We start from the raw sequence: 27,636 nt of genomic DNA, 5'->3' as shown, positions 1-27,636 counted from the left end.
ATCTTAAGTCATTTAGTTCATTGAATGATTTAAAAGTATTGTCTTGCTTTTAAAATACTTTTTCAACATTTCTCTTTATTGGGCTATATTTTAATGGCCTTCTTTCTTTATTAATAGAACTGTGGTGAAGTGTAGTATTGCCAAGTCACAAGCCCTCTACAGTGCCCAGAGAGGTTTGAAGACTAACAATGCTGCTGTGTTCAAAGTAGGGGCTATCAGCATCAACATTCCCCAGCACCCTGCCACCTTACATAGCATGATGGTTCGAAGTTCCCACCAACTGTCTAAGCAGATCTCAGATCTCATCAGACAGCCTTCTACAGCGTAAGTTATTTCTTCAAGTTCTATGGTTCCGTGTAATGTGTTAAGTCAGTTTTTGCTGTTAATAATAGTTTAAAGGAAGACAGAGGGTTTCATCTACGTATTGACCATTATGAACTATGGTGCAGATGGAAAGTAGCCAAATGTGTGTGGGAGAATCATATTGGGTGTAAGGTACTTGGTCACAGATGTAATTGTCAATGTTCTCTCTTGCATCAGTAAAGCTTAAGAGATCCTAGAGATTGTGGACAACATAAGAGTCACTACAAAAGCATATTGACAAAATCTAGGACTGTATCAATCCTTATTTACTTTAAACTCCCTAAAATTTATGACTGCATAGGTTTAAAAATTGCAGTGGCCATTTATGTCCCATAATGGTTTTGTGTTGTCCTCTATATGAAATTGTTGTACATAGTTCAAGGCAGGATGTGATCATGCCACAAAAGTATTTTAAAGGAGAGAAAACTGGACCTTTGTACATTGACTTCTGTTGCCTGTGTCTGTAGCCCTCATTCATGGGTCTGCATTGCTAAGCTTTATTCCTAGTCCTCAAAGCAACATAACTAATGAATAATTAATAAGAATATGGTAAGCAAAAGTTAAAAAAATTGTCTTCTTATAGTTCCCTTTTCCTAACCTATAAGTTAAAAAAAACAGTGTGTCTTTTTACAGTATCCTAAAGCAGTGATATTTCTAGTTGTACTATCTAGATCTTTAATTCTGATTTAATATACATGTCTGGTTGACAAAGTAGTAATAATTTAAATGTGCTTCTCCTGTCAGTGGAATATGGAATCCAAAATGTGTACACAAGCCTTAGTTTAAAAATATACTAAGGAATCTGTCCTTATTATAGTGTACTGGCAGTAGAGCATAGTAGTTAAAAAAAAAAAAAGTCTCTTGTCACAGTGAGTTTAAATCCTGATTTTGCCACTTTCTAGCTATACTTCCTCTTTGGAAAGCAGATAACAGTACCTACACAAGGTCTTTGCGAGATAAATGAATAAATGATATGAAACACACAAAGCATTAAGAATATTACCTGGCTCATAGAAGCACTCAAATAGTTATTGTTGGGGTTGTTGTTATTAATAGTGGTAGTAATAGTAGCTGCAGTAATAGTAATATTACAATCAACACTAAGTCATAGAATTTAGAATCAGACAAACATGAGTTTTAACTCGTTTCACACTAATGATATGAATGAACTTTAATATTCAAGTAATATTCAAGTTTGTGTTGTTATTCTTGTTTACTTTTCTAGATCATCATTTTTCAATGGCTTCTTTAAGGAAGTCTTAATGTGATCTGGTGGTAGAAAGAACATATCTGTTTACAGTTATTTCTTGCTATTTTTCATTGAGAATTCCAATAATTTTATACAATAAAATGGTAAATTTTCTAATTGTCTTTTTTATTTTTATTTATTTATTTTTAAAGTTTATTCATTTTTGAGAGAGAGGAGAGAGAGAACACAAGCAGGGGAGGGACAGAGAGAGCCAGGGGAGAGAGAGAATCCCAAGAACTGATAGTGTGGAGCCATCGTGATGTGGGACTCGAGCGCATGAACTGTGAGAACATGACCCAAGCCAAGAATTGGAAGCTTAACCAACTGAGCCACCCAGACTCCCCTAATTGTGTCTTTTTGAAGTTATTTTTATTTATTTATTTATTTTTTGCTTTATAGCCCACAGCCTGTGAAAGAAGATATTGCAACGCCTCTACCTTCTGAAAAAACCCCAACTAGTGTTAATCAAACTCCTATTGAAACGAATGAATTTCCTCAGCTACCGGAAGGTTTAGAAAAGAAGCCTATTGTTCTTAAGTTCAGTGCCATGTTAGATGGTATAGCCATAGGAGCAGCACTTTTACCATCTCTAAAGGCAGAATATAAAATGGGAAGAATGAGGAGTCATGGAATGACAGGTAACATTGAATTTTAAGTTCAGTCTCTTAAAATTTAAGATTGGTTTGAAAAATTAGTAATATTTTGATGAAAAGTTACATTTGGTTTTGTAGATATTATATGAAAATGTAAATCATTTTAATCAGAACACTTTTAAATTTCATTAATGATGTTCTTCAGTCAAGTGAAAAATATCAGTTACATCTTCCCTGAGTGACCAGCAGGGACACTGCTTTTATTTGAAGTCATCAAAGCTATTCAGTTATTGAGGCCATTTCTAATTTAGAAGTTGAATAAATTACTATATCCATTAGTTTCTTTATAGCCGGAATAACTTGGTTTATTTTCACATTTGGTGCATTTAGCTTAAATCACAGGTTATTTGGTTTCTTCAAAATAGCTACTTCTATAAGGTTTTGTGATCCTTATATACTCTTCGAAATTCTTTGCTGTTGTATTTTTATTCTGAAGTTTATCATATATACAAAAGTATGTAAATTATATACACACAGTTTCAAGAATAATAAAAAAAAATGTGACCTTACCAACCCATTACACAAACTAAATGAAAATATTGCCAGTGCTGTGAAGGCTCCATCAATGAATATTATCCTTACCAGCTTTTCTTAATGACTGCTCATGGAATAACTGTTAACATGAATTTTGTGTTACCCATTCCTTTGATTTTCTTTATAATTTTACCAAATATGTATATACTCATAAATGGCTTATGTTTTGAACTTTATTTGTATGGACTCCCACTAATGTATTTTTTAAAGGGAATTTTTTTTTCTGTACATTTTGTTTGAGATTCATCTGTTCATTCATGTGTGTACAGTTCATTCATTTTTCACTGAAATAGTCTGTTACGTGATTATATTACAGTTTATCCACTCTGCTATTGATGGACCTTTGACTCATTTTACTTTTTTGCTATTATAATTATTCTCATGCATGTCACTTGGTACACATGTGCACAAGTTTCTCAAGGGTAATTACTTTAGGAATTATACACCTAGACTGTAGGGTAAATGCATCTTGAGTTTTATTAGGAAGTACAAAACTGTTTTCCAAAGTACTTGTGTTCACCAGTATTTACTGCCCTGCCAGTATTAGATGAGAGTTCCCATTATACCATATGCTTGTTAACACTTAATATTATCTGGCTTTTAAATTTTTGCTTTGTCTGGTAAATGGGGAATTGTATCTCACTGTGGTCTTAATTTCTATTTCTATAATTAATGAAGCTGAACTGTTTTATGTTATTAAGATATCTTTGTATGTTTTTTGTATGAAGTGCCTATTAATGGTTCTGTGTGTGTGTGTGTATGTGTGTGTGTGTGTGTGTGTGTGTGTGTGTTTGTCCGTTTTACCATTGAGTCATTTGTATTTTGTTTTGGTTCACAGAAATTATGTTTTGTATGTTGAGCTTTTGATGTTATAAATTTAACATATATTGTCACCCCATTAGAAACTTATTTCACTTTGTTGTCTTTTGATCAGTAGATATTCTTAATTTTCAAGTAATTGAATTTACCAGTATTTTCTTATATGATGTGTATTTTTATATCTTAAATCCTTCTCTTCCCAGGATCATGAAGATATTTTATTATATTTTCTATTAAATGTTTTTAAATTTTTCCTTTTAAGTTCTTCATCTATATGGAATTGATTTTTTTTTTTTAATTTGGTGCAGATTAGTTTAATCAATTATTTCAGCATCATTTATTGACTTTTCTTTTTTTCGGTGATACATAGTCCATTTTGGTCATCTATTACATGTTGATACATGTGGGGTCTGTTTCAGAGTTATTTATTATGCTTCATTGGCCTATTTGCCCCATTACTGGTGACCTCTTTGCACCAGCTATTTTCAGTATCATATTGCTACCTGACATTTCCTAGGAGTTATCTTGGTTATTTTTGGTTACTTGTTCCTTCACATACATTTTATAATCAGTTTGTCAAATTCTCTGAAAAAGCCTATTTGCATTTTTATAGGAATGTAATAAAATCCATAGATTTACTTGGAGACAATTGACAGTATTGACTGATACCAAGAATTGATGCAATATTTACCCTCCTATTCTTGAATATGTATTTCTTTGTCTCTTTAGGTTTTCTTCAATGCTTTTCTACAAAGTTTAAAAATTTTGAACTTAAGGTTTTTGTGCCTCTGTTACAAGATATATTTATTTGTGTAGATACCCCCTACCTTGTGTTATTGTTGTTGTTTAGTTACTACAAATGGGATATTTTGTAAAATGGCATTTTCTAAACTGGTGGTAGTATGTACAAATGTGCTTGATCATTTTATGTCAGTTTTATACTCAACCATATTAAACTATTTTTTTATTGGTAATAAGATAGTTTGGAGTTTCCTAAGTAGATACTTGTACCATGTGCAAATGAGGCTTTCGTTTCTTCCTTTCTAGTCTTTAAGAATTTTTCTTTTTCTTACTGTGCTTCTGCTATAATGTTCAGAAAAAGGGGGTATTATGGGCATCCTAATCTCTCATTCTTTTAAGGGAAATCAATATTTCGTCAATGAATATGATGTTTGCTGTAAGGTTTTGCAAGTTTCCCTTTATCAGGTTAAAAAAATTTACTTCTATTCCTAGTGTGCTAAGTGTCTCTATGAAGAAAAGTAGGTGAATATTATCAGATGCTTTTTGCTACAGCTGTTGAAATTAAAATGTTTTTTTCTCCTTTATGCCATTAACATGTTATATTAGTAGTTTAAAAATTTGCATACATACACATATATATAAATACATACACGTGTGTATTTATATATATGTGTATATTTTTATTCCAACTCCGAACATTTTAGGGTTTTTTTTTTTGTTTTTTTTTTTCTTTTCTTTTTTTTTTTTTTTTTATTGAGAGGGATTTTTCTGAACATCTAGATCTTTTTGTTAACTAGAAGAAAGAAACACTGTGAAGTGAGTTTCCAGAATTAGCAGAGTCAGAAGATCAGGCCTTCAGATATTGGCCTGACAATAGGGTAGACTCATCTTGGCCATTTATTCAGGGCATCCAAGAAATAGGAGAGTTGACAGAGGGCAGTAAGTCAAAAGCCAATAGGCAGTTTGGAACTAGGAAGATACAAATATTTAGGAGCAAAGTAAGTGTATTATCAAATATCCAGACTGATAAGAACATATAATTCTTCTTGAAATGAAGGAAAGGGACAGAAGTAGTAAAAGAATGACTGTACTAGTGATAAGAGATGACCTGAGGCCTAGGATTACTTCAATCTTGATGTTTTTATTTGGTAATTCTGGTGTTAGTAATGGAAGTGGTAGTTACTGTGGTAAATAGCCCTCACCTTTTGCAGCTTGCAAGTGATGGTCACTGAGGCTGCCTTGTTGGAGTTAGTAAGAGAAGATCAGAGCAGTCTTGACCTATCTGGCTATCCACAATTGCACCAGTTGATGAAGGAGCATTTTTCTATTTATGGCTAACTCATGTTATTGTATAGTGAGTGAATATAGTGAATGTAACATATAGGAAGGAGGTGACCTCCTACTAGTATTTTGAAAAAAAGAGATTTCTGGCACAATTGAGAACACTAGGAATGTTTATTACATTTTAATATGTATGTAGGCAAAATAGGCTATTTAATGATGTTTGAGTGTAAAGAATTGGTAACGTATAGAACAATATAAGATTTTGTTGTTGGAAAGGCACACACGTGTATATATTAGTATACAGTACTATACTAGTACAGTGTATGCAATGGGCAATAATAGATTCTTGATTTTAACAAGGCTTCTCCTACTCTTTAATGCCTTCAGAAATAGTTGGAGAGATATGGCTTGAATAACAGTGTAGGTTGCATATTATAATTGAACAACTGCATGTTAGATTGTTGATTTAAGTAGTTGTAGTAAACTAAAACTCATACCATATTCTTATTTGGCATACGGAACCATTAATAATTATTGTTAAGGTCACAACTACATGGGATTGTATAATTTTATGCCTGATGAATTTATATTGTAATTTTATACCTGAGTACAATTTAATGACTTGACAATTTTCACTATTTACTTCCATACTGAATCAGGATCAGGAAGCAAGTTGTTAACTGCTAACTTCTCTGTTAATAAAGCAATATGAATGTGAATGCGGATTGGAATTCTTTAATACTTAATTTCTCATGTTAAAACTCTTCTGTGATAAGGGCAGTTTCTTTCTGTTCTACCTTCTATGAAATAAAGAATATTTGTAAGGGTCTCTCTAATACCTAACGCAGTGCTTGGCACCTGGTAGGCTTAGTAAATATTTGCTGGCTTAATAATACTGACTGACTCTTTATAGTACCCACACATATATTTAAAGATTTATTTCATTTGGGATATATATGCATTTTTTTAGAAACCATGTTTTGAACAAAGGAGTGGATGAGCACCTGAACAAACAAACAATAACTTTTCTTATTTTTTACAGGTGCACAGACCAGATTTACATTTGAGCTGCCAAATCACAGATTACGTTTTACTTCGAAAGTTTCTGCCACGGATATGTCAACCATTCCTCCTTCTGCCAGTCTCAACCTTCCTCCTGTTACTATGTCAGGAAAATATATAATGGAAGAGCATGATAGTTATTCAGATCAGGTGTGGAGTATAGATGAACTACCTTCTAAACAAGGGTACTATTTACAGGGAAATTACCTACGTTGTGTGGCAGAAGTAAGTTTACTTTTTAATTTTCTTACACTCTATCATTTAGGAGTCTTTAAGGTTTAGGCGTATCAAAATATGTAGTGATCCAAACTTTTAACACAGATCATTAAATCGTTTATTCTTATAGAATTCTGAACTGAATCTGGTGTGTGTGTATGTGCACATGTGTGTATATATCTGCCTCTTTCTCTATAGTTTCATTTAAACATTTCTTTTCTGTATTAGTCATCTTTGAATTTATATTTCTTATATTAGATTTCACATCCATCTCTGTAATATTTTTATGGCTCATTTGATTATAAAAAAGCTAATAACATTTATATGCATTGACTTGTACAATACTTAAATCGATCCTAAGAGGTAGGTATATTCTCATTTTGTAAGTGAAGAAACTGAGCCTTCAGGAGGTTACACTATTCATCAGGTATACATAATTATTGACAATATAAAGGTGATACAGACAGATAAAATAATTACAGTCAAATTCACAGACTAATTTCTTTACTAAGGGAAGTTGAAAGCCAGCATACCTGATTTTATCATTTTTTCACTTTATATTGGCACAACTGTCACAAGTTTAAAAAACATTTGGATATATATTTTTTGTTTGATTTGTGTTCAGTAGGTCATCTGTTATTGTACTAATTTGGTACAGTAGAAAATTGAAGCTGAGAGAAATTAAATAACTGTCCCTAAATCTCCCCACTATCAAGTGAGAGATGTAGGATTCATACACAGTGCTGTCTCAGCTTCCTTTGTCAGTTTGTCAGAAACAATTTCAACTTTATCAAAGGGCAATTTTATAACTATTTGTTTTCTGAGTTTTATTCTTTAGAATGTGAAGCATTTATGAGAATGCTCTTGAGCTCTTTGCTAGAAATATTACAGCTATGGGAGATATTTAAGTCTGGTTTGCCTTCGTTAGACCCTGCTTACCCTAGCATCTCTCTAATAGTTGGGATTTCTTTGTGTGAAAAATGTACAAAAAAATGTGTACAAGATTGTAGAAGTCACATATTTATTTAAAAGGTAGATTATAGAGGTGCCTGGTTGGCTCAGTTGGTTAAGTGTCTGACCCTTGATTTCAGCTCAGGTCATGACCCCAGGGTCATGGGATCAAGCCCCATGTTGGACTCTGTGCTGAGCATGGAGCCTGATTAATATATTCTCTCTCTCCCTCTCTGTCTCCCTCTTTCTCTTTCTTGCCCTCCCCTCCCCCACTAGCTTGCTTTCCCTAAAGTAAATAAATAAAACTTAAATAAGTAAAATTAATGGGTAGATTATAAAGCATATTGCATTTGTGCTTTCTATTCTGAAAAATAAGCACTCCAAATTCTAGTTTAGCAATACTATTATAAATGTTTCATTTGACAGAAAATAAATCCAATGCAGTATGTTGCATAATTCCTTACTAATATTAGAAAGGGATAAAGTTTGTAATTGAGGCAGAACACAATCCCAGATTTTCTAAGAATGCAGTTAATTATAAACACTTGAAGGAATCTAAAATTGCATTCCTCAGAGAGTTGCCTGGTTTACTATGGCCTGAAATAAACACACATGAAAATCACCTTAGCCCATTTTGGACTATTCTATAAAAAATAAAGTGTCCAGGGCAACTTAGACTTTATGTGACTTCTCATTTAATTAAAGACTACTGAACCTATTTTGCGCTCTTAATTTTTGATAAAAATATGAATGCTGTCAAAGTAGCAAATTTGAAGCATTTCCTTTATTCATAAGGGTGTTTCAAACTATCTTTACTATAATACTCAACTTCAGTTAGGACCTGCTTTCTGTTCAATCTGTTTATTAATTTTCCCCAGAAATTTTATGCCTTATACTAATCATAGGGCATATATTAAAGCTCATTGAGTATATCTGATTAGTTAAATCATGCAAATGTAAGCCTCATGAGAGAGAGAGAGCCATAATTTTATTGTTTTTATTCACCTTAGCATCTAATGAAGTACACAAAGTAGATGGTCAATAAATATTTGAATGAGTAAATTTACTTTCACATGTAATGATACTTGTCCATGGTTCTAAACACTATAACAGTAGTCATTGAAAAAAGACACTACTCTGGACAAAATTCCGATTTGATATTAGCAGGTAACATAAAGTATAAATTTCATTCTTTTTCAAAAGATAGAAAACAAAAAACCTTATTGGCCACTGTTATTTAAAAAATAAATCTAAGGAATGGCCTATAATGTCAGACCAGTAAAGTATTGGGCAATGTGAATATTTTATAACCTTTCTCAAATAGTATGTAGATAATTCATTGTTTTTCTTCAGAGTTTGGATGACTTATGTGAGCAAAAGATGTATTTAAAACAAATATAGTCAGTAGTGTTAATCTAGTATTCTGATTTTGTTTTGGCAGGTTGGCTCTTTTGAACATAATCTCACAACCGATCTGCTAAACCACTTGGTATTTGTGCAGAAAGTGTTCATGAAGGAAGTTAATGAAGTAATACAGAAAGTTTCTGGTAAGATAATCTCGTACCCTTCAATGGTATGAGCGTTCATCCTGTCATTTAGATATATTTAAACTCTGCATTCCTTTTCTGGCTTTTCCACCTACAGATTCTTTTGCTTATTACTTACTTTTGTCATGTGTAATACATACGTTTATGATTTATAAACTTCACAAAACTCCTTTATACTTTCTCTGCCTGCCACCACAAAAAGAGCGAGTAGTGTATGTCTATTAACCAAACTAATCTTACACATTTGGGAAACAAGATTTAGATCAATATTAAGATTTTGACTTTATACCATATGGTGACTCTGCATGCTCTATAGCAACCCTTTTTGTTATGCCTCAAGAGTAGATTACAAATGGGCTTCTTAATTACAGTTTTACGTCTTAATAGGAAGTGTATGTTTGATTTTAAAAATGTTTAACTGATCTTTAATTCACAAGATAAAGTATTAAGTATTAGGATGGAAAATAAGTTGACTATGTAAGCATCCTTGAGGCTAAATATTTCCAGTATGGATATAATCACGTTAAAATAATAGTGAAACCAGGGGCGCCTGGGTGGCTCAGTCAGTTGAGCGTCTGATTTTGGCTCAGGTCATGATCTCTCAGTTTGTGAGTTTGAGCCCCGTGTCGGGCTCTGTGCTGACAGCTTAGAGCCTGGAGCCTGTTTCAGATTCTGTGTCTCCCTCTCTCTGCCCTTTCCCCACTCATGCTCTGTCTTTCTCTATCTCTCAATAAACGTTAAAAAAAATAATAATAGTGAAACCACATCTATAAATTGTCATCAAGAGGAGATTCCTCCATGTTGGTGAATAAATTCATTTATTCATTTAACAGATTTATTAAGTATCTGTGTATTCAATTATAATTTTAATGAGTTCTATGAATGAAAAGAACAAGGTACTATGTGTCAGAGAAAAACAAAGGAATCAGAGAAGGCTTCACAGAGGAAATCAAATCCAAAACCTTATGAATGAAATCTAGTTTGGCAAGAAAGAAGTAGAGAAGGTGCAGGCAAAGCTTATAAACCAGTATTTAATAAGGCCCCAAACGGGGACAAAACTCATTGCATTAAGGAAATAAATTATGTAGCACTTGTATGAGTAACAGATTTTCCTGCTTCTCATGAGGTGGTTCTGATTTTATCTGAGGTTGGGAAGCTCCGAAATGATTATATTGAAGAAACCCAATAGAGCTATAGAATTTCATAGGTTAAGTCATAAAAAATCAGATCGTTGGTAGCTTTGGAGTTTTCCTGAAAAGGGTTGAATACAAACCATTAAGGAGGAAAAACATAAATAGCAAAGCCCTTTCTGCCAATGAAGGTGTCTCTATTTGGGGAATATACAAAAGTATTGATGTGGCCCATCTACCTGGTTAAAATCACATTAGAACATTGGAATATGGAAGTTAATATTTTAAGCTGGTTTATGAGTTCTAAAGAATATTTTCAAGTCTCTTATTGCTGAATATATATAATGAAAAATATATATAATGAAAAAAATATATATAATGAAAATAGACTCAAAGTAACTAATTTTGTATCTTTCATGGTTAAAAAGCTAGCATTGTAGAGTGCTAGTATCAGACTGCCACTATACATTGCCCTTAAGATGGTTTTTTTGAAGGAGAAAAGCTTTTTCTTAAAATCTTTTTTTTTCATTTTTTAAATTTTTATTTAATTTCTTTTTTAAATTTACATCCAAGTTAGTTAGCCTATAGTGCAACAATGATTTCAGGAATAGATTCCTTAATGCCCCTTACCCATTTAGCCCATCCCCCCTCCCACAACCCCTCCAGTAACCTTCTGTTTGTTCTCCATATTTAAGAGTCTCTTATGTTTTTGTCGCCCTCTCTGTTTTATTATTTGTGCTTCTCTAACCTTATGTTCATCTGTTTTGTATCTTAAAGTCCTCATATGAGTGAAGTCATATGATGTTTGTCTTTCTCTGACCAATTTTGCTTGAGTGAAGTCATATGATGTTTGTCTTTCTCTGACCAATTTTGCTTAGCATAATACCCTCTACTTTCATCCACATAGTTGCAAATGACAAGATTTCATTCTTTTTGACTGCTGAGTAATACTCCATTGTATATATACACCACATCTTCTTTATCCATTCATCCGTCGATGGACATTTGGGTTCTTTGCATACTTTGGCTATTGTTGATAGTATTGCTATAAACATTGGGGTGCATGTGCCCCTTCAAAACAGCATACCTGTATCCCTTGGATAAATACCTAGTAGTGCAATTGCTGGGTTGTAGGGTAGTTCTATTTTTAGTTTTTTGAGGAACCTCCATACTGTTTTCCAGAGTGGCTGCACCAGTTTGCATTCCCACCAGCAGTGCAAAAGAGATACTCCTTCTCTGCATCCTTGCCAACATCTGTTGTTGCCTGAGCTGTTAATGTTAGCCTGACAGGTGTGAGGTGGTATCTAATTGTGGTTTTGATTTGTATTTCCCTGATGATGAGTGATGTTGAGCATTTTTTCATGTGTCAGTTGGCTATCTGGATGTCTTCTTTGGAAAAGTGTCAAATCATGTCTTTTGTCTATTTCTTCACTGGATTATTTGTCTTTTGGGTGTTGAGTTTGATAACTTCATTATAGATTTTGGATACTAACCCTTTGTCTGATGTGTCATTTGCAAATATCTTCTCCCATTCTGTCAGTTGCCTTTTAGTTTTGCTGATTGTTTCCTTTGCTGTGCAGAAGCTTTGTATTTTGATGCGGTCCCAATAGTTCATTTTTTTATTTTTTAAAATTTATTTATTTATTTATTTATTTATTTATTTATTTATTTATTTATTTATTTATTTATTTATTTTGAGACAGAATGCAAGTGGGTTGGGGCAGAGAGAGAGGGAGGCACAGAATCTGAAGCAGGCTCCAGGGCTCCGAGCTGTCAGCACAGAGCCTGATGTGGGGCTCGAACTCACGAGCTGTGAGATCATGACCTGAGCTGAAGTCGGACGCTCAACCAACTGAGCCACCCAGGCGCCCCTCAATAGTTCATTTTTGCTTTTGTTTCCCTTGCCTCCAGAGACGTGTTGAGTAAGAAGTTGCTGCGGCCAAGGTCAAAAAGGTTTTTGCCTGCTTTCTCCTCTAGGATTTTGATGGCTTCCTGTCTTACATTTACATCTTTCATCCATTTTGAGTTTATTTATGGTGTAAGAAAGTGGTTCAGGTTCATTTTTCTGCATGTCGCTGTCCAGTTTTCCCAGTACCACTTGCTGAAAAGACTGTTTTCATTCCATTGGATATTCTCTCCTGCTTTGTCAGAGATTAGTTGGCCATACGTTTGTGGATCCATTTTTGGGTTCTCTATTCTGTTCCATTGATCTGAGTGTCTGTTCTTGTGCCAGTACCATACTCTCTTGATGATTACAGCTTTATTTTTTTTTTAATTATTTTTTTATGTTTATTTATTTTTGAGAGAGACAGAGACAGAATGCGAGGGGGTTGGGGCAGAGAGAGAGGGAGGCACAGGATCCGAAGCAGGCTCCAGGCTCTGAGCTGTCAGCACAGAGCCTGACATGAGGCTCGAACTCACAAGCTGTGAGGTCATGACCTGAGCGAAGTCAGACGCTCAACCGACTGAGCCACCCAGGTGCCCCGATTACAGCTTTATAATACAGCTTGAAATCTGGGATTTTGATGCCTCCAGCTTTGGTTTTCTTTTTCAAGATTGCTTTGGCTATTCGGGGTCTCTTGTGATTCCATACAAATTTTGGGATTGTTCTAGCTCTGTGAAGAATGCTGGTGTTATTTTGATAGGTATAGCATTGAACGTGTAGGTTGCTTTGGGTAGTATTGACATTTTAACAATATTTGTTCTTCCTACCCAGGAACATGGAATATTTTTCCATTTTTTTGGTGTCGTCTTCAATTTTTTCATAAGCTTTTTGTAGTTTTCAGTGTATAGATTTTTCACCTCTTTGGTTAGATCTTTTCCTAGGTGTTTTATGGTTTTTGGAACAGTTGTAAATGCAATCAATTCCTTGATTTCTCTTTCTGTTGCTTCATTGTTGGTGTATAGGAATGCAACTGTGCATTGATTTTATATCCTGTGACTTTTCTGAATTCATGGATCAGTTCTAGCAGTTTTTTGGTGGAACCTTTTGGGTTTCCCATATAGAATAACGTGTCATCTGTGTAGTGTATCGTGTCATCTGTGTAGAGTGAAAGTTTGACCTCCTCCTGGCCAATTTGGATACCTTTTATTTCTTTGTGTTGTCTGATTGCTGAGGATAAGACTTCTAATACTGTGTTGAATAACAATGGCGAGAGTGGACATCCCTGTCTTGTTCCTGACCTTAGGGGGAAAGCTCTCAGCTTTTCCCCATTGAGGATGATATTAGCGGTGGGTCTTCATACATGGCATTTATGATCTTGAGGTATGATCCTTCTATCCCTATTTTCTTAAGGGTTTTTATCAAGAAAGTATGCTGTATTTTGTCAAATGCTTCCTCTGCATCTATTGACAGGATCATGTGGTTCTCGTCCTTTTATTGATGTGATGAATCGCACTGATTGTTTTGTGATATTGAACCTGCATCCCAGGTATAAATCCCACTTGGTCATGGTGAATAATTTTTTTAATGTATTGTTGGATCCGGTTGGCTAATAAGCTTGTTGAGGATTTTCGCATCCATGTTCATGAGGGAAATGGGTCTATAATTCTCCTTTTTTAGTGGTGTCTTTGTCTGGTTTTGGAATCAAGGTAATGCTGGCTTCATAGAAAGAGTTTGGAAGTTTTCCTTCCATTTCTATTTTTTGGAACAGCTTCAAGAGAATAGGTGTTAACTCTTCTTTAAATGTTTGATAGAGTCGGGGTGCCTGGGTGGCTCAGTCGGTTAAGCAGCCGACCTCGGCTCAGGTCATGATCTCATGGTCTGTGAGTTTGAGCCCCGCATCGGGCTCTGTGCTGACAGCTCAGAGTCTGGAGCTTGTTTCAGATTCTGTGTCTCCCTCTCTCTGACCCTCCCCCGTTCACGCTCTGTCTCTCTCTGTCTCAAAAATAAATAAACGTTAAAAAAAAAAATTTTTTTTTTTTTTAATTTTTTTTTCAACGTCTTTTATTTATTTTTGGGACAGAGAGAGACAGAGCATGAACGGGGGAGGGGCAGAGAGAGAGGGAGACACAGAATCGGAAACAGGCTCCAGGCTCCGAGCCATCAGCCCAGAGCCTGACGCGGGGCTCAAACTCATGGACCGCGAGATCGTGACCTGGCTGAAGTCGGACGCTTAACCAACTGCGCCACCCAGGCGCCCCCAAAAAAATTTTTTTTTAAATAATAAATGTTTGATAGAATTCCCCTGGAAAGCAATCTGGCCCTGGACTCTTGTTTTTGGGGGAGATTTTTGATTACTCATTCAGTTTCTTTACTGGTTTTGGGTCTGTTCTAATTTTCTATTTCTTCCTGTTTCAGTTTTGGTAGTTTATATGTTTCCAGGAATTTGTCCATTTCTTCCAGATTGCCCATTTTATGGGCGTATAATTGCTCATAATATTCTCTTATTATTGTTTTTATTTCTGCTGTGTTGGTTGTGATCTCTCCTCTTTCATTCTTGATTTTATTTATTTGGGTCCTTTCCTTTTTCTTTTTGATTAAACTGGCTAGTTGTTTATCAATGTTGTTAAATCTTTCATAGAACCAGCTTCTGGTTTCATTGATCTGTTCTACTGGGTTTTTTTGTCTTGTTTTGTTTTGTTTTGTTTTTTGTTTCAAAAGCATTGATTTCTGCTCTAATCTTTATTATTTCCTGTCTTCTCCTGGTTTGGGGTTTTATTTGCTATTCTTTTTCCAGCGCTTTAAGGTATAAGATTAGGTTATGTATCTGAGACTTTCTTCCTTCTTTAGGAAGGCCTGGTTTGCTATATATTTCCCTCTTAGGACCACCTTTGCTGCATCCCAGAGATTTGGGGCTGTGGTATTATCATTTTCATTGGTTTCCATATACTTTTAAATTTCCTTTTTAACTTCTTGCTTAGCCCATTCATTCTTTAGTAGGATGTTCTTTAGTCTCCAAGTATTTGTTACCTTTCCAAATTTTTCTTGTGGTTGATTTCGAGTTTCATAGCATTGTGGTCTGAAAACGTGCACGGTATGATCTTGATCATTTTGTACTAGTTAAGGGCTGATTTGTGTCCCAGTATGTGATTTATTCTGGAGAACGTTCCATGTGCACTGGAGAAGAATATATATTCTGCTGCTTTAGGATGAAATGTTCTTAATGTATCTATTAAGTCCACCTGGTCCAGTGTGGCATTCAAAGCCATTGTTTCCTTGTTGATTTTCTGTTTACACGATCTGTCCATTGCTGTAAGTGGGGTGTTGAAGTCCCCTACTATTATGGTATTATTATCAATGAGTTTCTTTATGTTTGTGATTCGTTTATATATTTGAGTGCTCCACATTTGGAGCATAAATGTTTACAGTTGTTAGGTCTTCTTGGTGGATAGACCCCTTAATTATGATGTAATGCCATTCTTCATCTCTTGTTACAGTCTTTATGTTTAAAGTCTAGATTGTCTGATATAAGTATGGCTACTCCAGCTTTCTTTTATTGACCATTAGCATGATAGATGGTTCTCCATCTCCTTTGAATCTGAAGGTGTTTTTAGGTCTAAAGTGGGTCTCTTGTAAACAGCATATAGATGGATCTTGTTTTCTTATCCATTCTGTTACCATATGTCTTTTGTTTGGAGCATTTAGTCCATTGACGTTTAGAGTGAGTACTGAAAGATATGAGTTTATTGCCATTAATGTTTCTTGGAGTTTCTTGGAGTTTCTGGTGGTGTTCCCTGGTCCTTTCTAGTCTTCATTGCATTTGGTCTTTCCCCGCCCTCCCCCCGCCCCCCATCTTTTCTCCCCTGAGAGTGTCCCCCTTAAAATTTCTAGCAGGGCTGGTTTAGTGGTCACGAACTCCTTTAGTTTTTTTATAGCCTCGCTGGATAAAGAATTCTTGGCTGCATATTTTTCTGATTCAGCACATTGAATGTATCCTGCCACTCCTTTCTGGCCTGCCAAATTTCTGTGGATAGGTCTGCTGCAAACCTGATCTGTCTTCCCTTGTAGATTAGGGACTTTTTTTTCCCTTGCTGCTTTCATGATTCTCTCCTTGCCTGAGTATTTTGTGAATTTGACTATGATATGCCTTATTGATGGTCGTTTTTTGTTGAATCTAATGGGGGTCCTCTCTGCTTCCTGGATTTTGATGTCTGTGTCTTTCCCCAGGTTAGGAAAGTTTTCCGCTATGATTTGCTCACATAACCCTTCTACCCCTTTCTCTCTTCATCTTCTGGGACCCCTATGATTCTGATGTTGTTCCTCTTTAATGAGTCACTGATTTCTCTCATTCTTAAATTGTGCTCTTTTGCCTTAGTCTCCCCCTTTTTTTTTGCTTCATTATTCTCCTTAAGTTTGTCCTCTGTATTGCTGATTTGCTGCTCTGCCTCCTGCATCCTTGCCACCACATCAACCATTCAAGATTGCAGCTTAGTTATAGCATTTTTTATTTCATCCTGACTAGCTTTTACTTCTTTTATCTCTGCAGAAAGGGACTCTAATCTCTTTTCGACCCCAGCTAGTATCTTATTATCATGATCCTAAATTCTGGTTCAGACATCTTGCTTGTATCTGTGTTAAGTCCCTGGCTGTCATTTCTTCCTGCTCTTTCTTTTGAGGTGAATTCCCGCTGAGTTCTGTGGTTCCGGTTGTGTAGATTGTTGTGTTAATCCTCAAATCAGTTTTCTAGGTGTGCAGGATGGTTTAGTATTGATCTGGCTGCATTTCATGGATGTGAGACACAAAAAACAAAACAAAACTTCCATGCTATTCCACCATCTTGGCTCCTCTAAAATCTTTTTCTTTTAATGTTTATTTTATTTTTGGGAGAGAGAGTGAGTGAGCATGCACAAGCAGGGAGAGACAGAGAGGAGGACAGAGGATCCAAATAGGGCTCCACTACTCCTCAAACTCAGGATCTTTGAGATCATGACCTGAGCCACCTAGCAACCGAGAAAGGCTTTTCTTAACCTTTGAATTGCAATCAATGAGGAGTTAAAGTATATTCCTAAGTTTATGAAGAATGAACTGGAAAAGAAGACTAAAAATCAATATTCTAACCATGAAGACTTACCAATCACTGTGGAGAATTCAGAAATAAGATTCTGATTCTAAAGTCATTTAGTGGCTAGGTCTGATCCTTGAGTCATTCCTGACTGGAGACAGCCATGAACTCTAGGAAAATAGCTGAAAGTAAGTTGTGTATCATCTAGCTATCACCAGAACCTCACAGAGTGGAGATCTTATCAAAACCAGAGAAGGTACTCTTTACTGAGAGGGAATGCTTTGAACCCTTATAACCAAGTTTCTTATTATTCTAATTTCGGTATTGCTTCCCTCGTCTACCAAATCTTCATAGTTTTTGTCCTTATTTCTTTTTTTCTTATACCTTTTTCTCATGCTTTTCCTTAATATTACATTTAGCTCTAGGACATTTTCTCAATATTACATTTAGCTCTAGGAATACTCATTTACATCAGTCATCAAGTTTGTTAGGAAATTCTTTTTTGAGGAATCAATTCTTGTAATCTTACTCTCACGGACTCCCTTGATTTTAGAAAAGCATGGATAATCACTGACCTAGTAAACATAAAAGATTTATTTTTGAATATGTACAGTCATCTTAGAAACATATAAGGAAGTTCCCTTCTGAGAATTGGGCCTTTCATATATTTAATTCATAATGAGGTAAAAAAAAAATGAAGTTAATGTGACTAACAGTATCTGATATTTCTATAAGCTAAAATTATTGTGTAATCCATTTGTAAGAGATGGAGCTCTTGCTTTTACATTTTAAGAAAAATAAATTTTTCTGAAACTACTAAAAGATATTCAAGGCTGTGATAGATCAACAAAAAAATAGGCGTTTAAAAAAATGGACTTTACTTATTAGAGAATGTTTAGGTCCATAGCAAATTGAGGGAAGGTTACTGAGATTTCCCAAATATCCATCTCCTTGTGTCCAGTCATGTATAGCCTCCCCCATTATCAGCATCCCCCACCAGAGTGGCACATTTGTTACAAATGATGAATCTGCATTGGCACACCATTATCACCCAAAGTCCATAGTTTACATTAGGGTTCACTCTTGGTGTTGTACACTCTGTGGATTTAGAGAAATGTATATTGACATTTATTTGCCATTAATAGTATCCTACAGGGTAGTTTCACTGCCCTAAAAATCCTTGGTGCTCCACCTATTTATCCCTCCCTTGGTTGCTTCCATATTTTGGCAATTATGAATAAAGCTATAAATATCTGTGTGTAGGGTTTTGTGTGGACATAAGTTTTTAGCTCCTTTGGGAAATAAAAGGAGCATGATTGCTGGATCATATGGTAAGAGTGTGTTTAGTTTTATGACAAACTATCAAACTGTCTTCCCAAGTGGCCATACCATTTTGCATTCCCACCAGGAATGCATGAGAGATCTTGTTGCTACACATCCTTAACAGCATTTGGTGGTGTCAGTGTTCCAAATTTTGGCTATTCTAATGGGTTTGTAGTGGTATCTTAAGATTGTTTTGATTTGCATTTCCCTGATGATATGATGATATGTTTAAAGCATCTTCCCTTGTACTTATTTGCCACCTGTGTATCTTCTTTGGTGAGATGTCTGTTAAAGTCTTTGGCCCAATTTTTAATCAGGTTTTTTGTTTTCTTATTGAGTTTTAAGAGCTTTTTGCATGTATTGGAAACAGTCCTTTATCAATTATACCTTTTAGAAATATTTTTTCCTAGTTTTGGCTGGTCTTCTCATTCTCTTGACACTGTCTTTTGCAAAGAAAAAATTTTTAATTTTAGTGGAGTACAGTTTATCAGTTCTTTCTTTCATGGATTATGACTTTGGTATTATATCTAAAAACTCATCGCCGTACTGAAGGTTTATTTAGGTTTTTTTCTTACGACATTTTATAAAACTTTTATAGTTTTGTGTTTTACATTTAGATCTGTGATCCATTTTGAGTTAATTTTTGTGAAGCATGTAAGGCTTACGTCTAGATTCATTTTTTTTTTGCATGTGGATATCCAGTTATTCCAGCACCATTTATTGAAAAGACTATCTTTGCTTCATTATATTGCCTTTGCTTCTTTGTCAAAGATCAGTTCACTATATGGATCTCTTTCTGGGTTCTTTGTTCTGTTCCAGTGACATTGTCTCATCGTTCACCAGTCCCACACTGCCTTGATTACTGTAGTTTGTAGTCTTGAAGTCAGGTAGTGTCAGTCCTCTAGCTTTTTTCTTCTCCCTAATTGGCTATCCTGGGTCTTTTGTCTATACACACCTTAGAATCAGTTTGTTGATTCCCACAAAATAACTTGCTATGATTTTGATTGGAATTGCATTGAATTTATAGATCAAATTGGGAAGAACTGACATCTTGACAGTATTCAGTCTTCCTATCCATGGACATGAAATATCTTTCCATTTATTTATTTTATTTATTCATTCATTCATTCATCCATTCCATACTCTTGTTTGATATCTTTCCTCAGAATTTTGTAGTTTTCCTCATGTAGACCTTGTACGTATATTATTAATTTATACCTAAGTATTTAATTTTTTGTGGTGCTAATGTAAATGGCATTGTGGTTTTTGTTTTTCTTTTTGAGAGAGAGAGAGTATGCACACACACACGCATGTGTGGGGAAAGAGCAGAGAGAGAGGGAGACAGAGGATCCAAAGCAGGCTCCGTGCTGTCAGCACATAGCCAGTTGTGGGTCTTGAATTCACAAACTGTGAGATCATGACCTGAGCTGAAGTCAGACACCTATCCGACTGAGCCTAGCATTGTGTTTTTCATTTTAAATTCCACTCTTCATTGTTGGAAAGTGATTGGGCTTTGTGCATTATTAACCTTATATGCAACCTTGCAGTAATTGCTTATTGGTTCCAGGAGTTTTTTTGCCAGTTCTTGCAGATTTTCCACACAAATGATATATATAATCCTATCATTTGTGAACAAAGACAATTTTATTTTCTCTTTCCCAATTTGTATACCCTTTATTTCCTTTTCTTGTGTTGTTGCATTAGGTAGGACTTCTTGTATAATGTTGAACAAGATTGGTAAGAAGAGTCATCCTTGCTTGTACCTTATCTAAGTGGGAAAGTTTCAAGCTTTTGACCATTAAGCATGATCTTAACTCTAGATTTTTGTAGATATTATCTAATTGAGGAAATTTCCTCTATTCCTTTTTATTGAGAGTTTTTATTATGAATGGGTGTTGGATTTTGTGAAATGCTTTTTCTGCATCTCTCTCTTTTATTTAAATTTCTTTTTTTCATTTAAATAATCTCTATACCCAACGGGGACTCTAATTCATAATCCCAAATCAAGAGTTGCACAGTCTTCCAAATGAGCCAGCCAGGCACCCCTTTTTCTGCATCTCTTGATATGACCATGTGATTTTTCTTCTTTAGCCTATTGACGTGATAGATTGCATTAATTTGATTCCCTAGTGGAGAAAACTTCTCATCCCATATGTATAATATGCTCCCTGGGATGATGCTAAACTGAGCATACATACAAAAAGATTAATCACTTTAAGATGGAAAATTTAAAGATTATATATGCAGAAAAATTTTTTCATCAAGAGGAAGAAAAGTGGAAATAGAAGTTATACATTAAAACATCAGAACATTATTTTGTGGATGTCATATTGATGGACAGCAAATGATATTAATAGGAACTGTATCCCAGGGTCTCCTACCCCATGTTTTTTTTAAATTTATAGGACCAACCTTTGTTGACATACTCTTTATTATTAGCACATATTAGCTTATGTTTAAAATTTCTCCACCTTTATTTTTTTTATTTTGTTTGCAGCACATCTAAATGTAAATAGCATTTTTGATTGAAGAAATTAGTCCAATTTACTTTTTTCCCATAAATGGAAAAATGAGACATATAATTACATTTGTTTAGTTTTATACATAATGTTTTAATTTTGCCCTTATAAAATGTTCTTAATAAATGCCTACATGTGCAGTATTATCCCTATCTTATACCTATGGCAGGAAATGTAACATGGCTAAGGTTCCCTAATAACAATTGGATTAATAATCAGAAAACAGAAAATAACCGTTCTATATTTTTTTAAATGAACAAAATAATTATCATTTTCCTTTTAAAGTGATTTCCTCACACCCACATTTACTTAGGTGGGGAGCAGCCTATTCCTCTTTGGAATGAACATGATGGGACGGCAGATGGAGATAAGCCTAAAATTCTACTCTATTCCCTGAATTTGCAGTTTAAGGTAACATACAAATAATTATACTTTTCAAAGTATTTTTCTAATTTTTTAATTCTAAATTTCTAATATTTTAGTTATAGAAAACTCATATTATACATAAATGTGCCAAGTAGAAAATAAAAATGAAGTATAACCCCATCCACTCAAGAGAAAAGGCTTTAACAAGTGAATATTCTTTAGTACTTTTTTCTATTTGTATTTTTACATATGCATATTATTTATGAATTTTAAAAACTTTGGATACCTTTCCATGTCAGAACATATAGATCAACTTTATCTTCCTCAACAACTCTACTATTTATTATGTAGTTGTAACAGTTTATTTAACTGTTCCCTACTGGTAAATATTTTAATTTTTTTTCTAATTATTACAGCTATAAGTTACTCTGTAAGATATATTTTGTACATTTGTTCAATTAACAATAATACCTTAATAGAAATCTTAATATTTCAAATATTTAAGATATCAGCATTGTTAAAAATATCATTATTACCAAATAGTTCTTTAATTATAATTAATGTTTTTAACCCATGAACAGTTCAGATGTTAAATACAAAATACTAAAATGAATTTAATAGCTAAAAAATCCACTACTAATATGAGAAATTAAGGAATGTTGACAGCTTTTTCAGCTCATTAGACAACCCATATGTATTTTAAACATGGCTATTTATCATATATTGAAAGGTGTCATTTAAGTGAGTGTATATTGTTGATTTCAGATTCTTTTTTTCCCTCCTAACATAATCTCCTAGGGCATCCAAGTAACAGCCACAACTCCATCAATGAGAGCTGTGAGATTTGAAACTGGATTGATAGAGCTGGAACTTTCAAACCGACTTCAAACCAAAGCCTCACCAGGAAGCAGCAGCTATCTGAAACTGTTTGGTAAATGCCAAGTGGATTTAAATCTGGCATTAGGACAAATTGTCAAACATCAGGTGAGTACAGAATTTGCTGACATTAGAATTTTGGCTTTTAATTTTGTATATCAATTTGAACTACTTTAAATATTACTATACTTTAAAAAAAATGTTTTTAATGTTCCTAAAATTTTTAATTGTAAATTGGAGTGAAGAAGCCTCATTTAAGAAGGCCTTTACAGTTTTAGTTTGGCATTTTACTTAGTGTTTTGGGTGTTATATTATTAGTTTATAGTTTAGTGCAAATGCAATCATGTGAAGCTTAATTCAGCATCTTCATAAATATTTGTTTATAATTTCTTTTTATTTTGTTAAGCATTATTTTTTTATTTCAGCACTCAGTACTAACATTGGCCAACTCTTAAAATGTTACTAAGTTTCTTACTATTTAATATTGGTAAGTTTTTCTTGCCATAATGTTAAACATAAAAAGTTAAATATATATGCACACACAGCAATAAATCAGATTTTATTTTATAAAAATTTAACTTTCACAGCTCATGGGGGGCTTTTTTGTTACTGTTGTTTTATTTTGCTAGAAATTATTAAAATGTTTAGTTTTTTTTGTCGGAACATTTTCCATTACTTGATTTTATTGAGCCTTTAATTTTATTTTAGGTTTATGAGGAAGCTGGTTCTGATTTTCATCAAGTTGCCTATTTTAAAACCAGAATTGGATTAAGAAATGCCCTCCGAGAAGAAATCAGTGGTTCTTCAGATAGAGAAGCTGTGCTTATTACCTTGAATAGACCAATTGTTTATGCACAGCCTGTGGCCTTTGACAGAGGTAAGATAAAGTCCATCAACACTGTCTTGTTGGAGTTAGAAACGTTTTGGAAATGTTGGATAAGAATCATTTGTAGTTTACCGGTGTAAATACTTGACAGCTAAATGTCTCCTAAATTTGAAATGTGAACATCCAAGAAAAGTTTGTTGTTTATATCAGCTTTTAAAGTTATTTTATTTTTTAAAGTTATTTGCCTTCTACATGGGATATATAGGATGTCTGATTCAGAATTCTGATTGTAATGCTAATAAGGTTTCCTTTCAAAAACGAATGTACCCATTTGTTTTGACACTGTCTATTCACTTACTCTGTAAACATTTCCTGTCTGGGCATGGAATACAAATAAGGAAAACAGGATCTTTGCCCTCAAGGAACTCTCAGTCCAGTGGGAAAGAGCAAAGTACATACACTACAAAAAGGAGTTAGAGAGATACATGTTCTAGTATCTGAGTGAGCCTCTAACTTTGCCTGTTCTTCTTAGAGGGAAAACTAATTCTTCAGATTCGACTTGGAGTTAGAAGTTCACTAGGAAGACAACGAAATGACAGCTTGTCTTATTTATCTTGGTATCTGAAGTTTTAGAACAGTCCCTGGCTTATAGTAAGAACTACGTAAATGTTTACCAAATGAGAGAGAATATGAATGAGTATATATGAACGCAGAGGTCTAAAAACTATAGCAGCTTTCATAAAAGAAAATAATAGGAAATAAGGCTGAATAGATACAATCTCATTACTGTATATTGGGCAAATATGTTGGAATTGTAACTTAGAAGTAATGAAGAACCATTTATGACGCCATTTAAGATTTAAATTGGTGTAGGCATTGGCTGGTGATAAGTCTGTTAGAAAACTGTTCTTTTGGCAGTGTTATGGATAACATTTTATTTTGTTAAATTCTGTGCACTTACTTTTCATTTCACATCTTACCTTTCATCAGCTTTCAACAGTTCTTAAAGTACTTTGCATTCTTTGTGTCCAGGATACTTGCTTTTCTTTCTACTTCTCTGGCTCCTTCATGTTTACCTCCTCTTTAGGCTTCTCCCTCTATACACAGCATTAAATGGAGGTTTTCCTTAAGGTTTCATTCTTATTACAGACTCAGATGTCTTGACTTTTGTAGGTCACATCTTTTTAATGTATACTCCTACTGTTATGTACCTCTCCTTCAGGAATTTTTAACAGTTGTAACAGTAAAGTCTACAAAGTTGGGGACCATGTTTTGGTTTCATTTGTTATTGCATCCTGTTGCATAGCATCTAATTGGCATTTCACAAATAATTTATTACATGAACAAATGGACCTGGATTATTTTCTTTTTTCTGCCATTATGCATTTGCCTGCTTTCTGCTTTTTTTTTTCCTCTGTCAAATTGACCATATCATCTTAGATCCTAATTCTAATGCTGTATTTTTTGGTGGCAATAATTTTAGTAATAAGCCAGATTTTGTAGCTATTGAGGTTTACTTGCCTTACAGCTTTACAGCTTTCATTTAAATTTTCTTTCCTCCCTGCCTTAATTATAAAAAGCTGTGCTGTTTTGGCTGAATTATAAGGCTGCCTATGACAACTGGAATGAACAACGAATGGCTTTACATAAAGATATCCATATGGCTACAAAGGAAGTAGTAGATATGCTACCAGGTATCCAGCAAACATCAGCCCAGGCCTTTGGGACTCTCTTCCTCCAGCTTACTGTGAATGATCTGGGAATATGTCTGCCCATCACAAATACTGCGCAGGTACAGAAAATCAAATCATAGTCTAAGATTAAGAGTGAAACATTCTACTAACCATTTCTATGTATATAGAGTATAACAATTTTTTCAGATTAACAATTTATAACTTGGGTTTAGTAAATAGCAAGTAAAATTGAATTCCTTCAGCCATTATTCATCCACAGTGTATTAAATAGGTATCTCATGAGACTTTGCTCTGAAGCGCTCTTCATCAGAATTATGATGAGATTGATACCCATCTAATAAGCCTTAATTTTTACATTGGAAATAAACAGCTTAGTTTTCAGAATCTTTTTGTTTTGTTTTTTAGCAAATAAGTCTTTGGCATGCACTTGTTAATAAAATAGAAGCAAAAGAACATTTAAGAATACTGTGTAATAGGGTTTAGTAACCTCATCTAAATTAGAGTAGGGAATTTCAAAATGCTTTTAAGCTGAAATCGTTGGTAATGAAACTTCCAAAGTATGTGTGTTGGATAAAGCAAGAGTTTTCATAATTTAGGACTAATTCTTAGGAGTACATATTTGCGTGGACACGTGTATGAGACAAAAAAGGGCTATAAACCCCTATCAGGCTTAAGAAATTAAAATTAGAACAAATACAGAGGTCTATTTTACTGTTAAAATTTACTGTAAATAACCTGTAACCTGTTGTCAAATGGGTTTATCTTTTAGTATTTTGTTTGGCAACACACTGTGAAGAAAAGCCCTGGGTTGAGGATTGGCAACATATATTTATGCCTCAGGAGTTGAAAAATGGTAGTTTTTTAACGGCATGATGGACAGAACTCAGGAAAGCCATACACACTGACGGTGGTTGTCATAATGAGAATGTTCCCCACAACTAAATCAGAAGCTTGAGATAGAAAACTAGATAATTAACCTTTTGCGAGTTAAAAAAGAAAAAGACGCACATGGCAAATGTATTTCACTTCAGTAATTTTTAAAAGCATCTTTTTATGGTACTTTCTAATTAAACTTTCTAGGCTTGACGTTTTCCAGACTTTTGTTCCTAGGAATTCTGTGAAAATTTCCAAATTTAAAAAAGTGTTGTATTTTGTCTTATTTTTTTCTTCAATATATTTTGCAGTCTAATCACACTGGAGACCTTGACATTGGTTCTGCTTTAGTATTGACCATTGAAAGTACTCTCATCACTGCTTGTTCTTCAGAATCTCTGGTTAGTAAAGGGCATTTCAAAAACTTTTGTATTCGTTTTGCTGATGGCTTTGAGACGTCGTGGGATGACTGGAAACCAGAAATTCGTGGCGATCTAGTGATGAATGCCTGTGAGTGACTTATTTTCTGTATGATGTTTAGAATTTGTTTAAATTGAAAAAAAAAAAAAAACAGAAATAGTGTCTATTTGTAAAACCAAAGGATGCTCAGCTATAGGAATGTTCTTGGACTTTGTGAAATAAGAACTATTTCTAGTTAAATGTTCATATTTGTGAAAAATGTCTGGTTTCAGTAGTTTGGGTAAGTAAACCAATTAGGCATTCTGCTTAATAGTATAACAGTTGAAGATTTTTTTACTACCTGATTTGTTCCTGTAGTTGATTCATGAATGACCAGATAAAGCATCTTTGTTCCGTGGAGATCTTGAAAGAAAGTGATAATTGTGTAAGAACTAGTTCATCATATAACATAGAACAGGCTGTAGATAACCAGGAACAGGAACTCCAGCCACAAAATATTGACGTTAATAAATCCACATGTCTAAATTTGTAAGCTACAGAGTATAACTTGTGTGAATTCTTCCAATTCCATAATACTGGAGGTTGGGAGTTACTAAAGCTGTGTTTATATACAATTTTGAAAGTATATGGGCTTGTTTTTATTTTAATATATTAAATATTATAGCAGAGTTAACAAATCACCATTAATATTATAAAAAAGAAAAAACTGCATTTGAGGAATTAAAGGTTGTGAACTAAAATTCCTCAGCCAGTCTCTAAGCCAAAATTAATACTTACTCTACAAAAGGTAGCATGCGGTTGTTTATGCAGTTCTTTTGCCCTCTCCACTGGAAGAAAATCTTTCCAGTTCTGGGTATTCTTTAAAGAACAAGAATATTCTTCATTATTTTTATATCAAAAATTGAAGTTTTGACATTCCATGTTGATTAAAACTTAGATAAAACTATAGGTGAAATTCTCAGTATTGTATGCTTCTCATTTAGGTAATTCATATAAAATACTGGGATTTCTCTGAAATACTTCAGGTTACTAAGAAGCCTTGATATCAAAGTACTTATGCCCAATATTCAAAAGACCAAAAATAGCCTGGATCAGAAATCTTTACAAATAATATTTTACACAGTTGTTATATTTATTTTTAAAAATCACTGTAACTCCGGACGCCTGGGTGGCTCAGTCAGCTGAGTATCTGACTCTTGATTTAGGCTCTGATCATGATCTAACGGTTTATGAGATCAAGCCCCAT

At 34.2% G+C, this 27,636-nt stretch overlaps 1 protein-coding gene across 10 annotated transcripts in view; it reads left to right on the top strand.

Moving 5' to 3' along the window:
• Positions 1-27,636, top strand: part of BLTP1 (bridge-like lipid transfer protein family member 1) — a 215,204-nt gene that overhangs the window by 141,141 nt on the left and 46,427 nt on the right. For all 10 annotated transcript variants that reach the window (XM_058721464.1, XM_058721470.1, XM_058721463.1 and 7 more), the window contains 9 exons: positions 118-324; positions 2,012-2,250; positions 6,686-6,930; positions 9,314-9,419; positions 21,649-21,746; positions 22,500-22,685; positions 23,286-23,454; positions 24,984-25,195; positions 26,282-26,480. In XM_058721464.1, coding sequence (XP_058577447.1) covers positions 118-324; positions 2,012-2,250; positions 6,686-6,930; positions 9,314-9,419; positions 21,649-21,746; positions 22,500-22,685; positions 23,286-23,454; positions 24,984-25,195; positions 26,282-26,480 — 1,661 coding nt within the window. The remainder of the gene's footprint in view (positions 1-117; positions 325-2,011; positions 2,251-6,685; positions 6,931-9,313; positions 9,420-21,648; positions 21,747-22,499; positions 22,686-23,285; positions 23,455-24,983; positions 25,196-26,281; positions 26,481-27,636) is intronic.

Source organism: Neofelis nebulosa, chromosome 3, assembly GCF_028018385.1.
Source record: "Neofelis nebulosa isolate mNeoNeb1 chromosome 3, mNeoNeb1.pri, whole genome shotgun sequence".
Lineage (NCBI taxonomy): Eukaryota > Metazoa > Chordata > Mammalia > Carnivora > Felidae > Neofelis > Neofelis nebulosa.
This window is presented reverse-complemented; position numbering and strand designations above follow the sequence as displayed.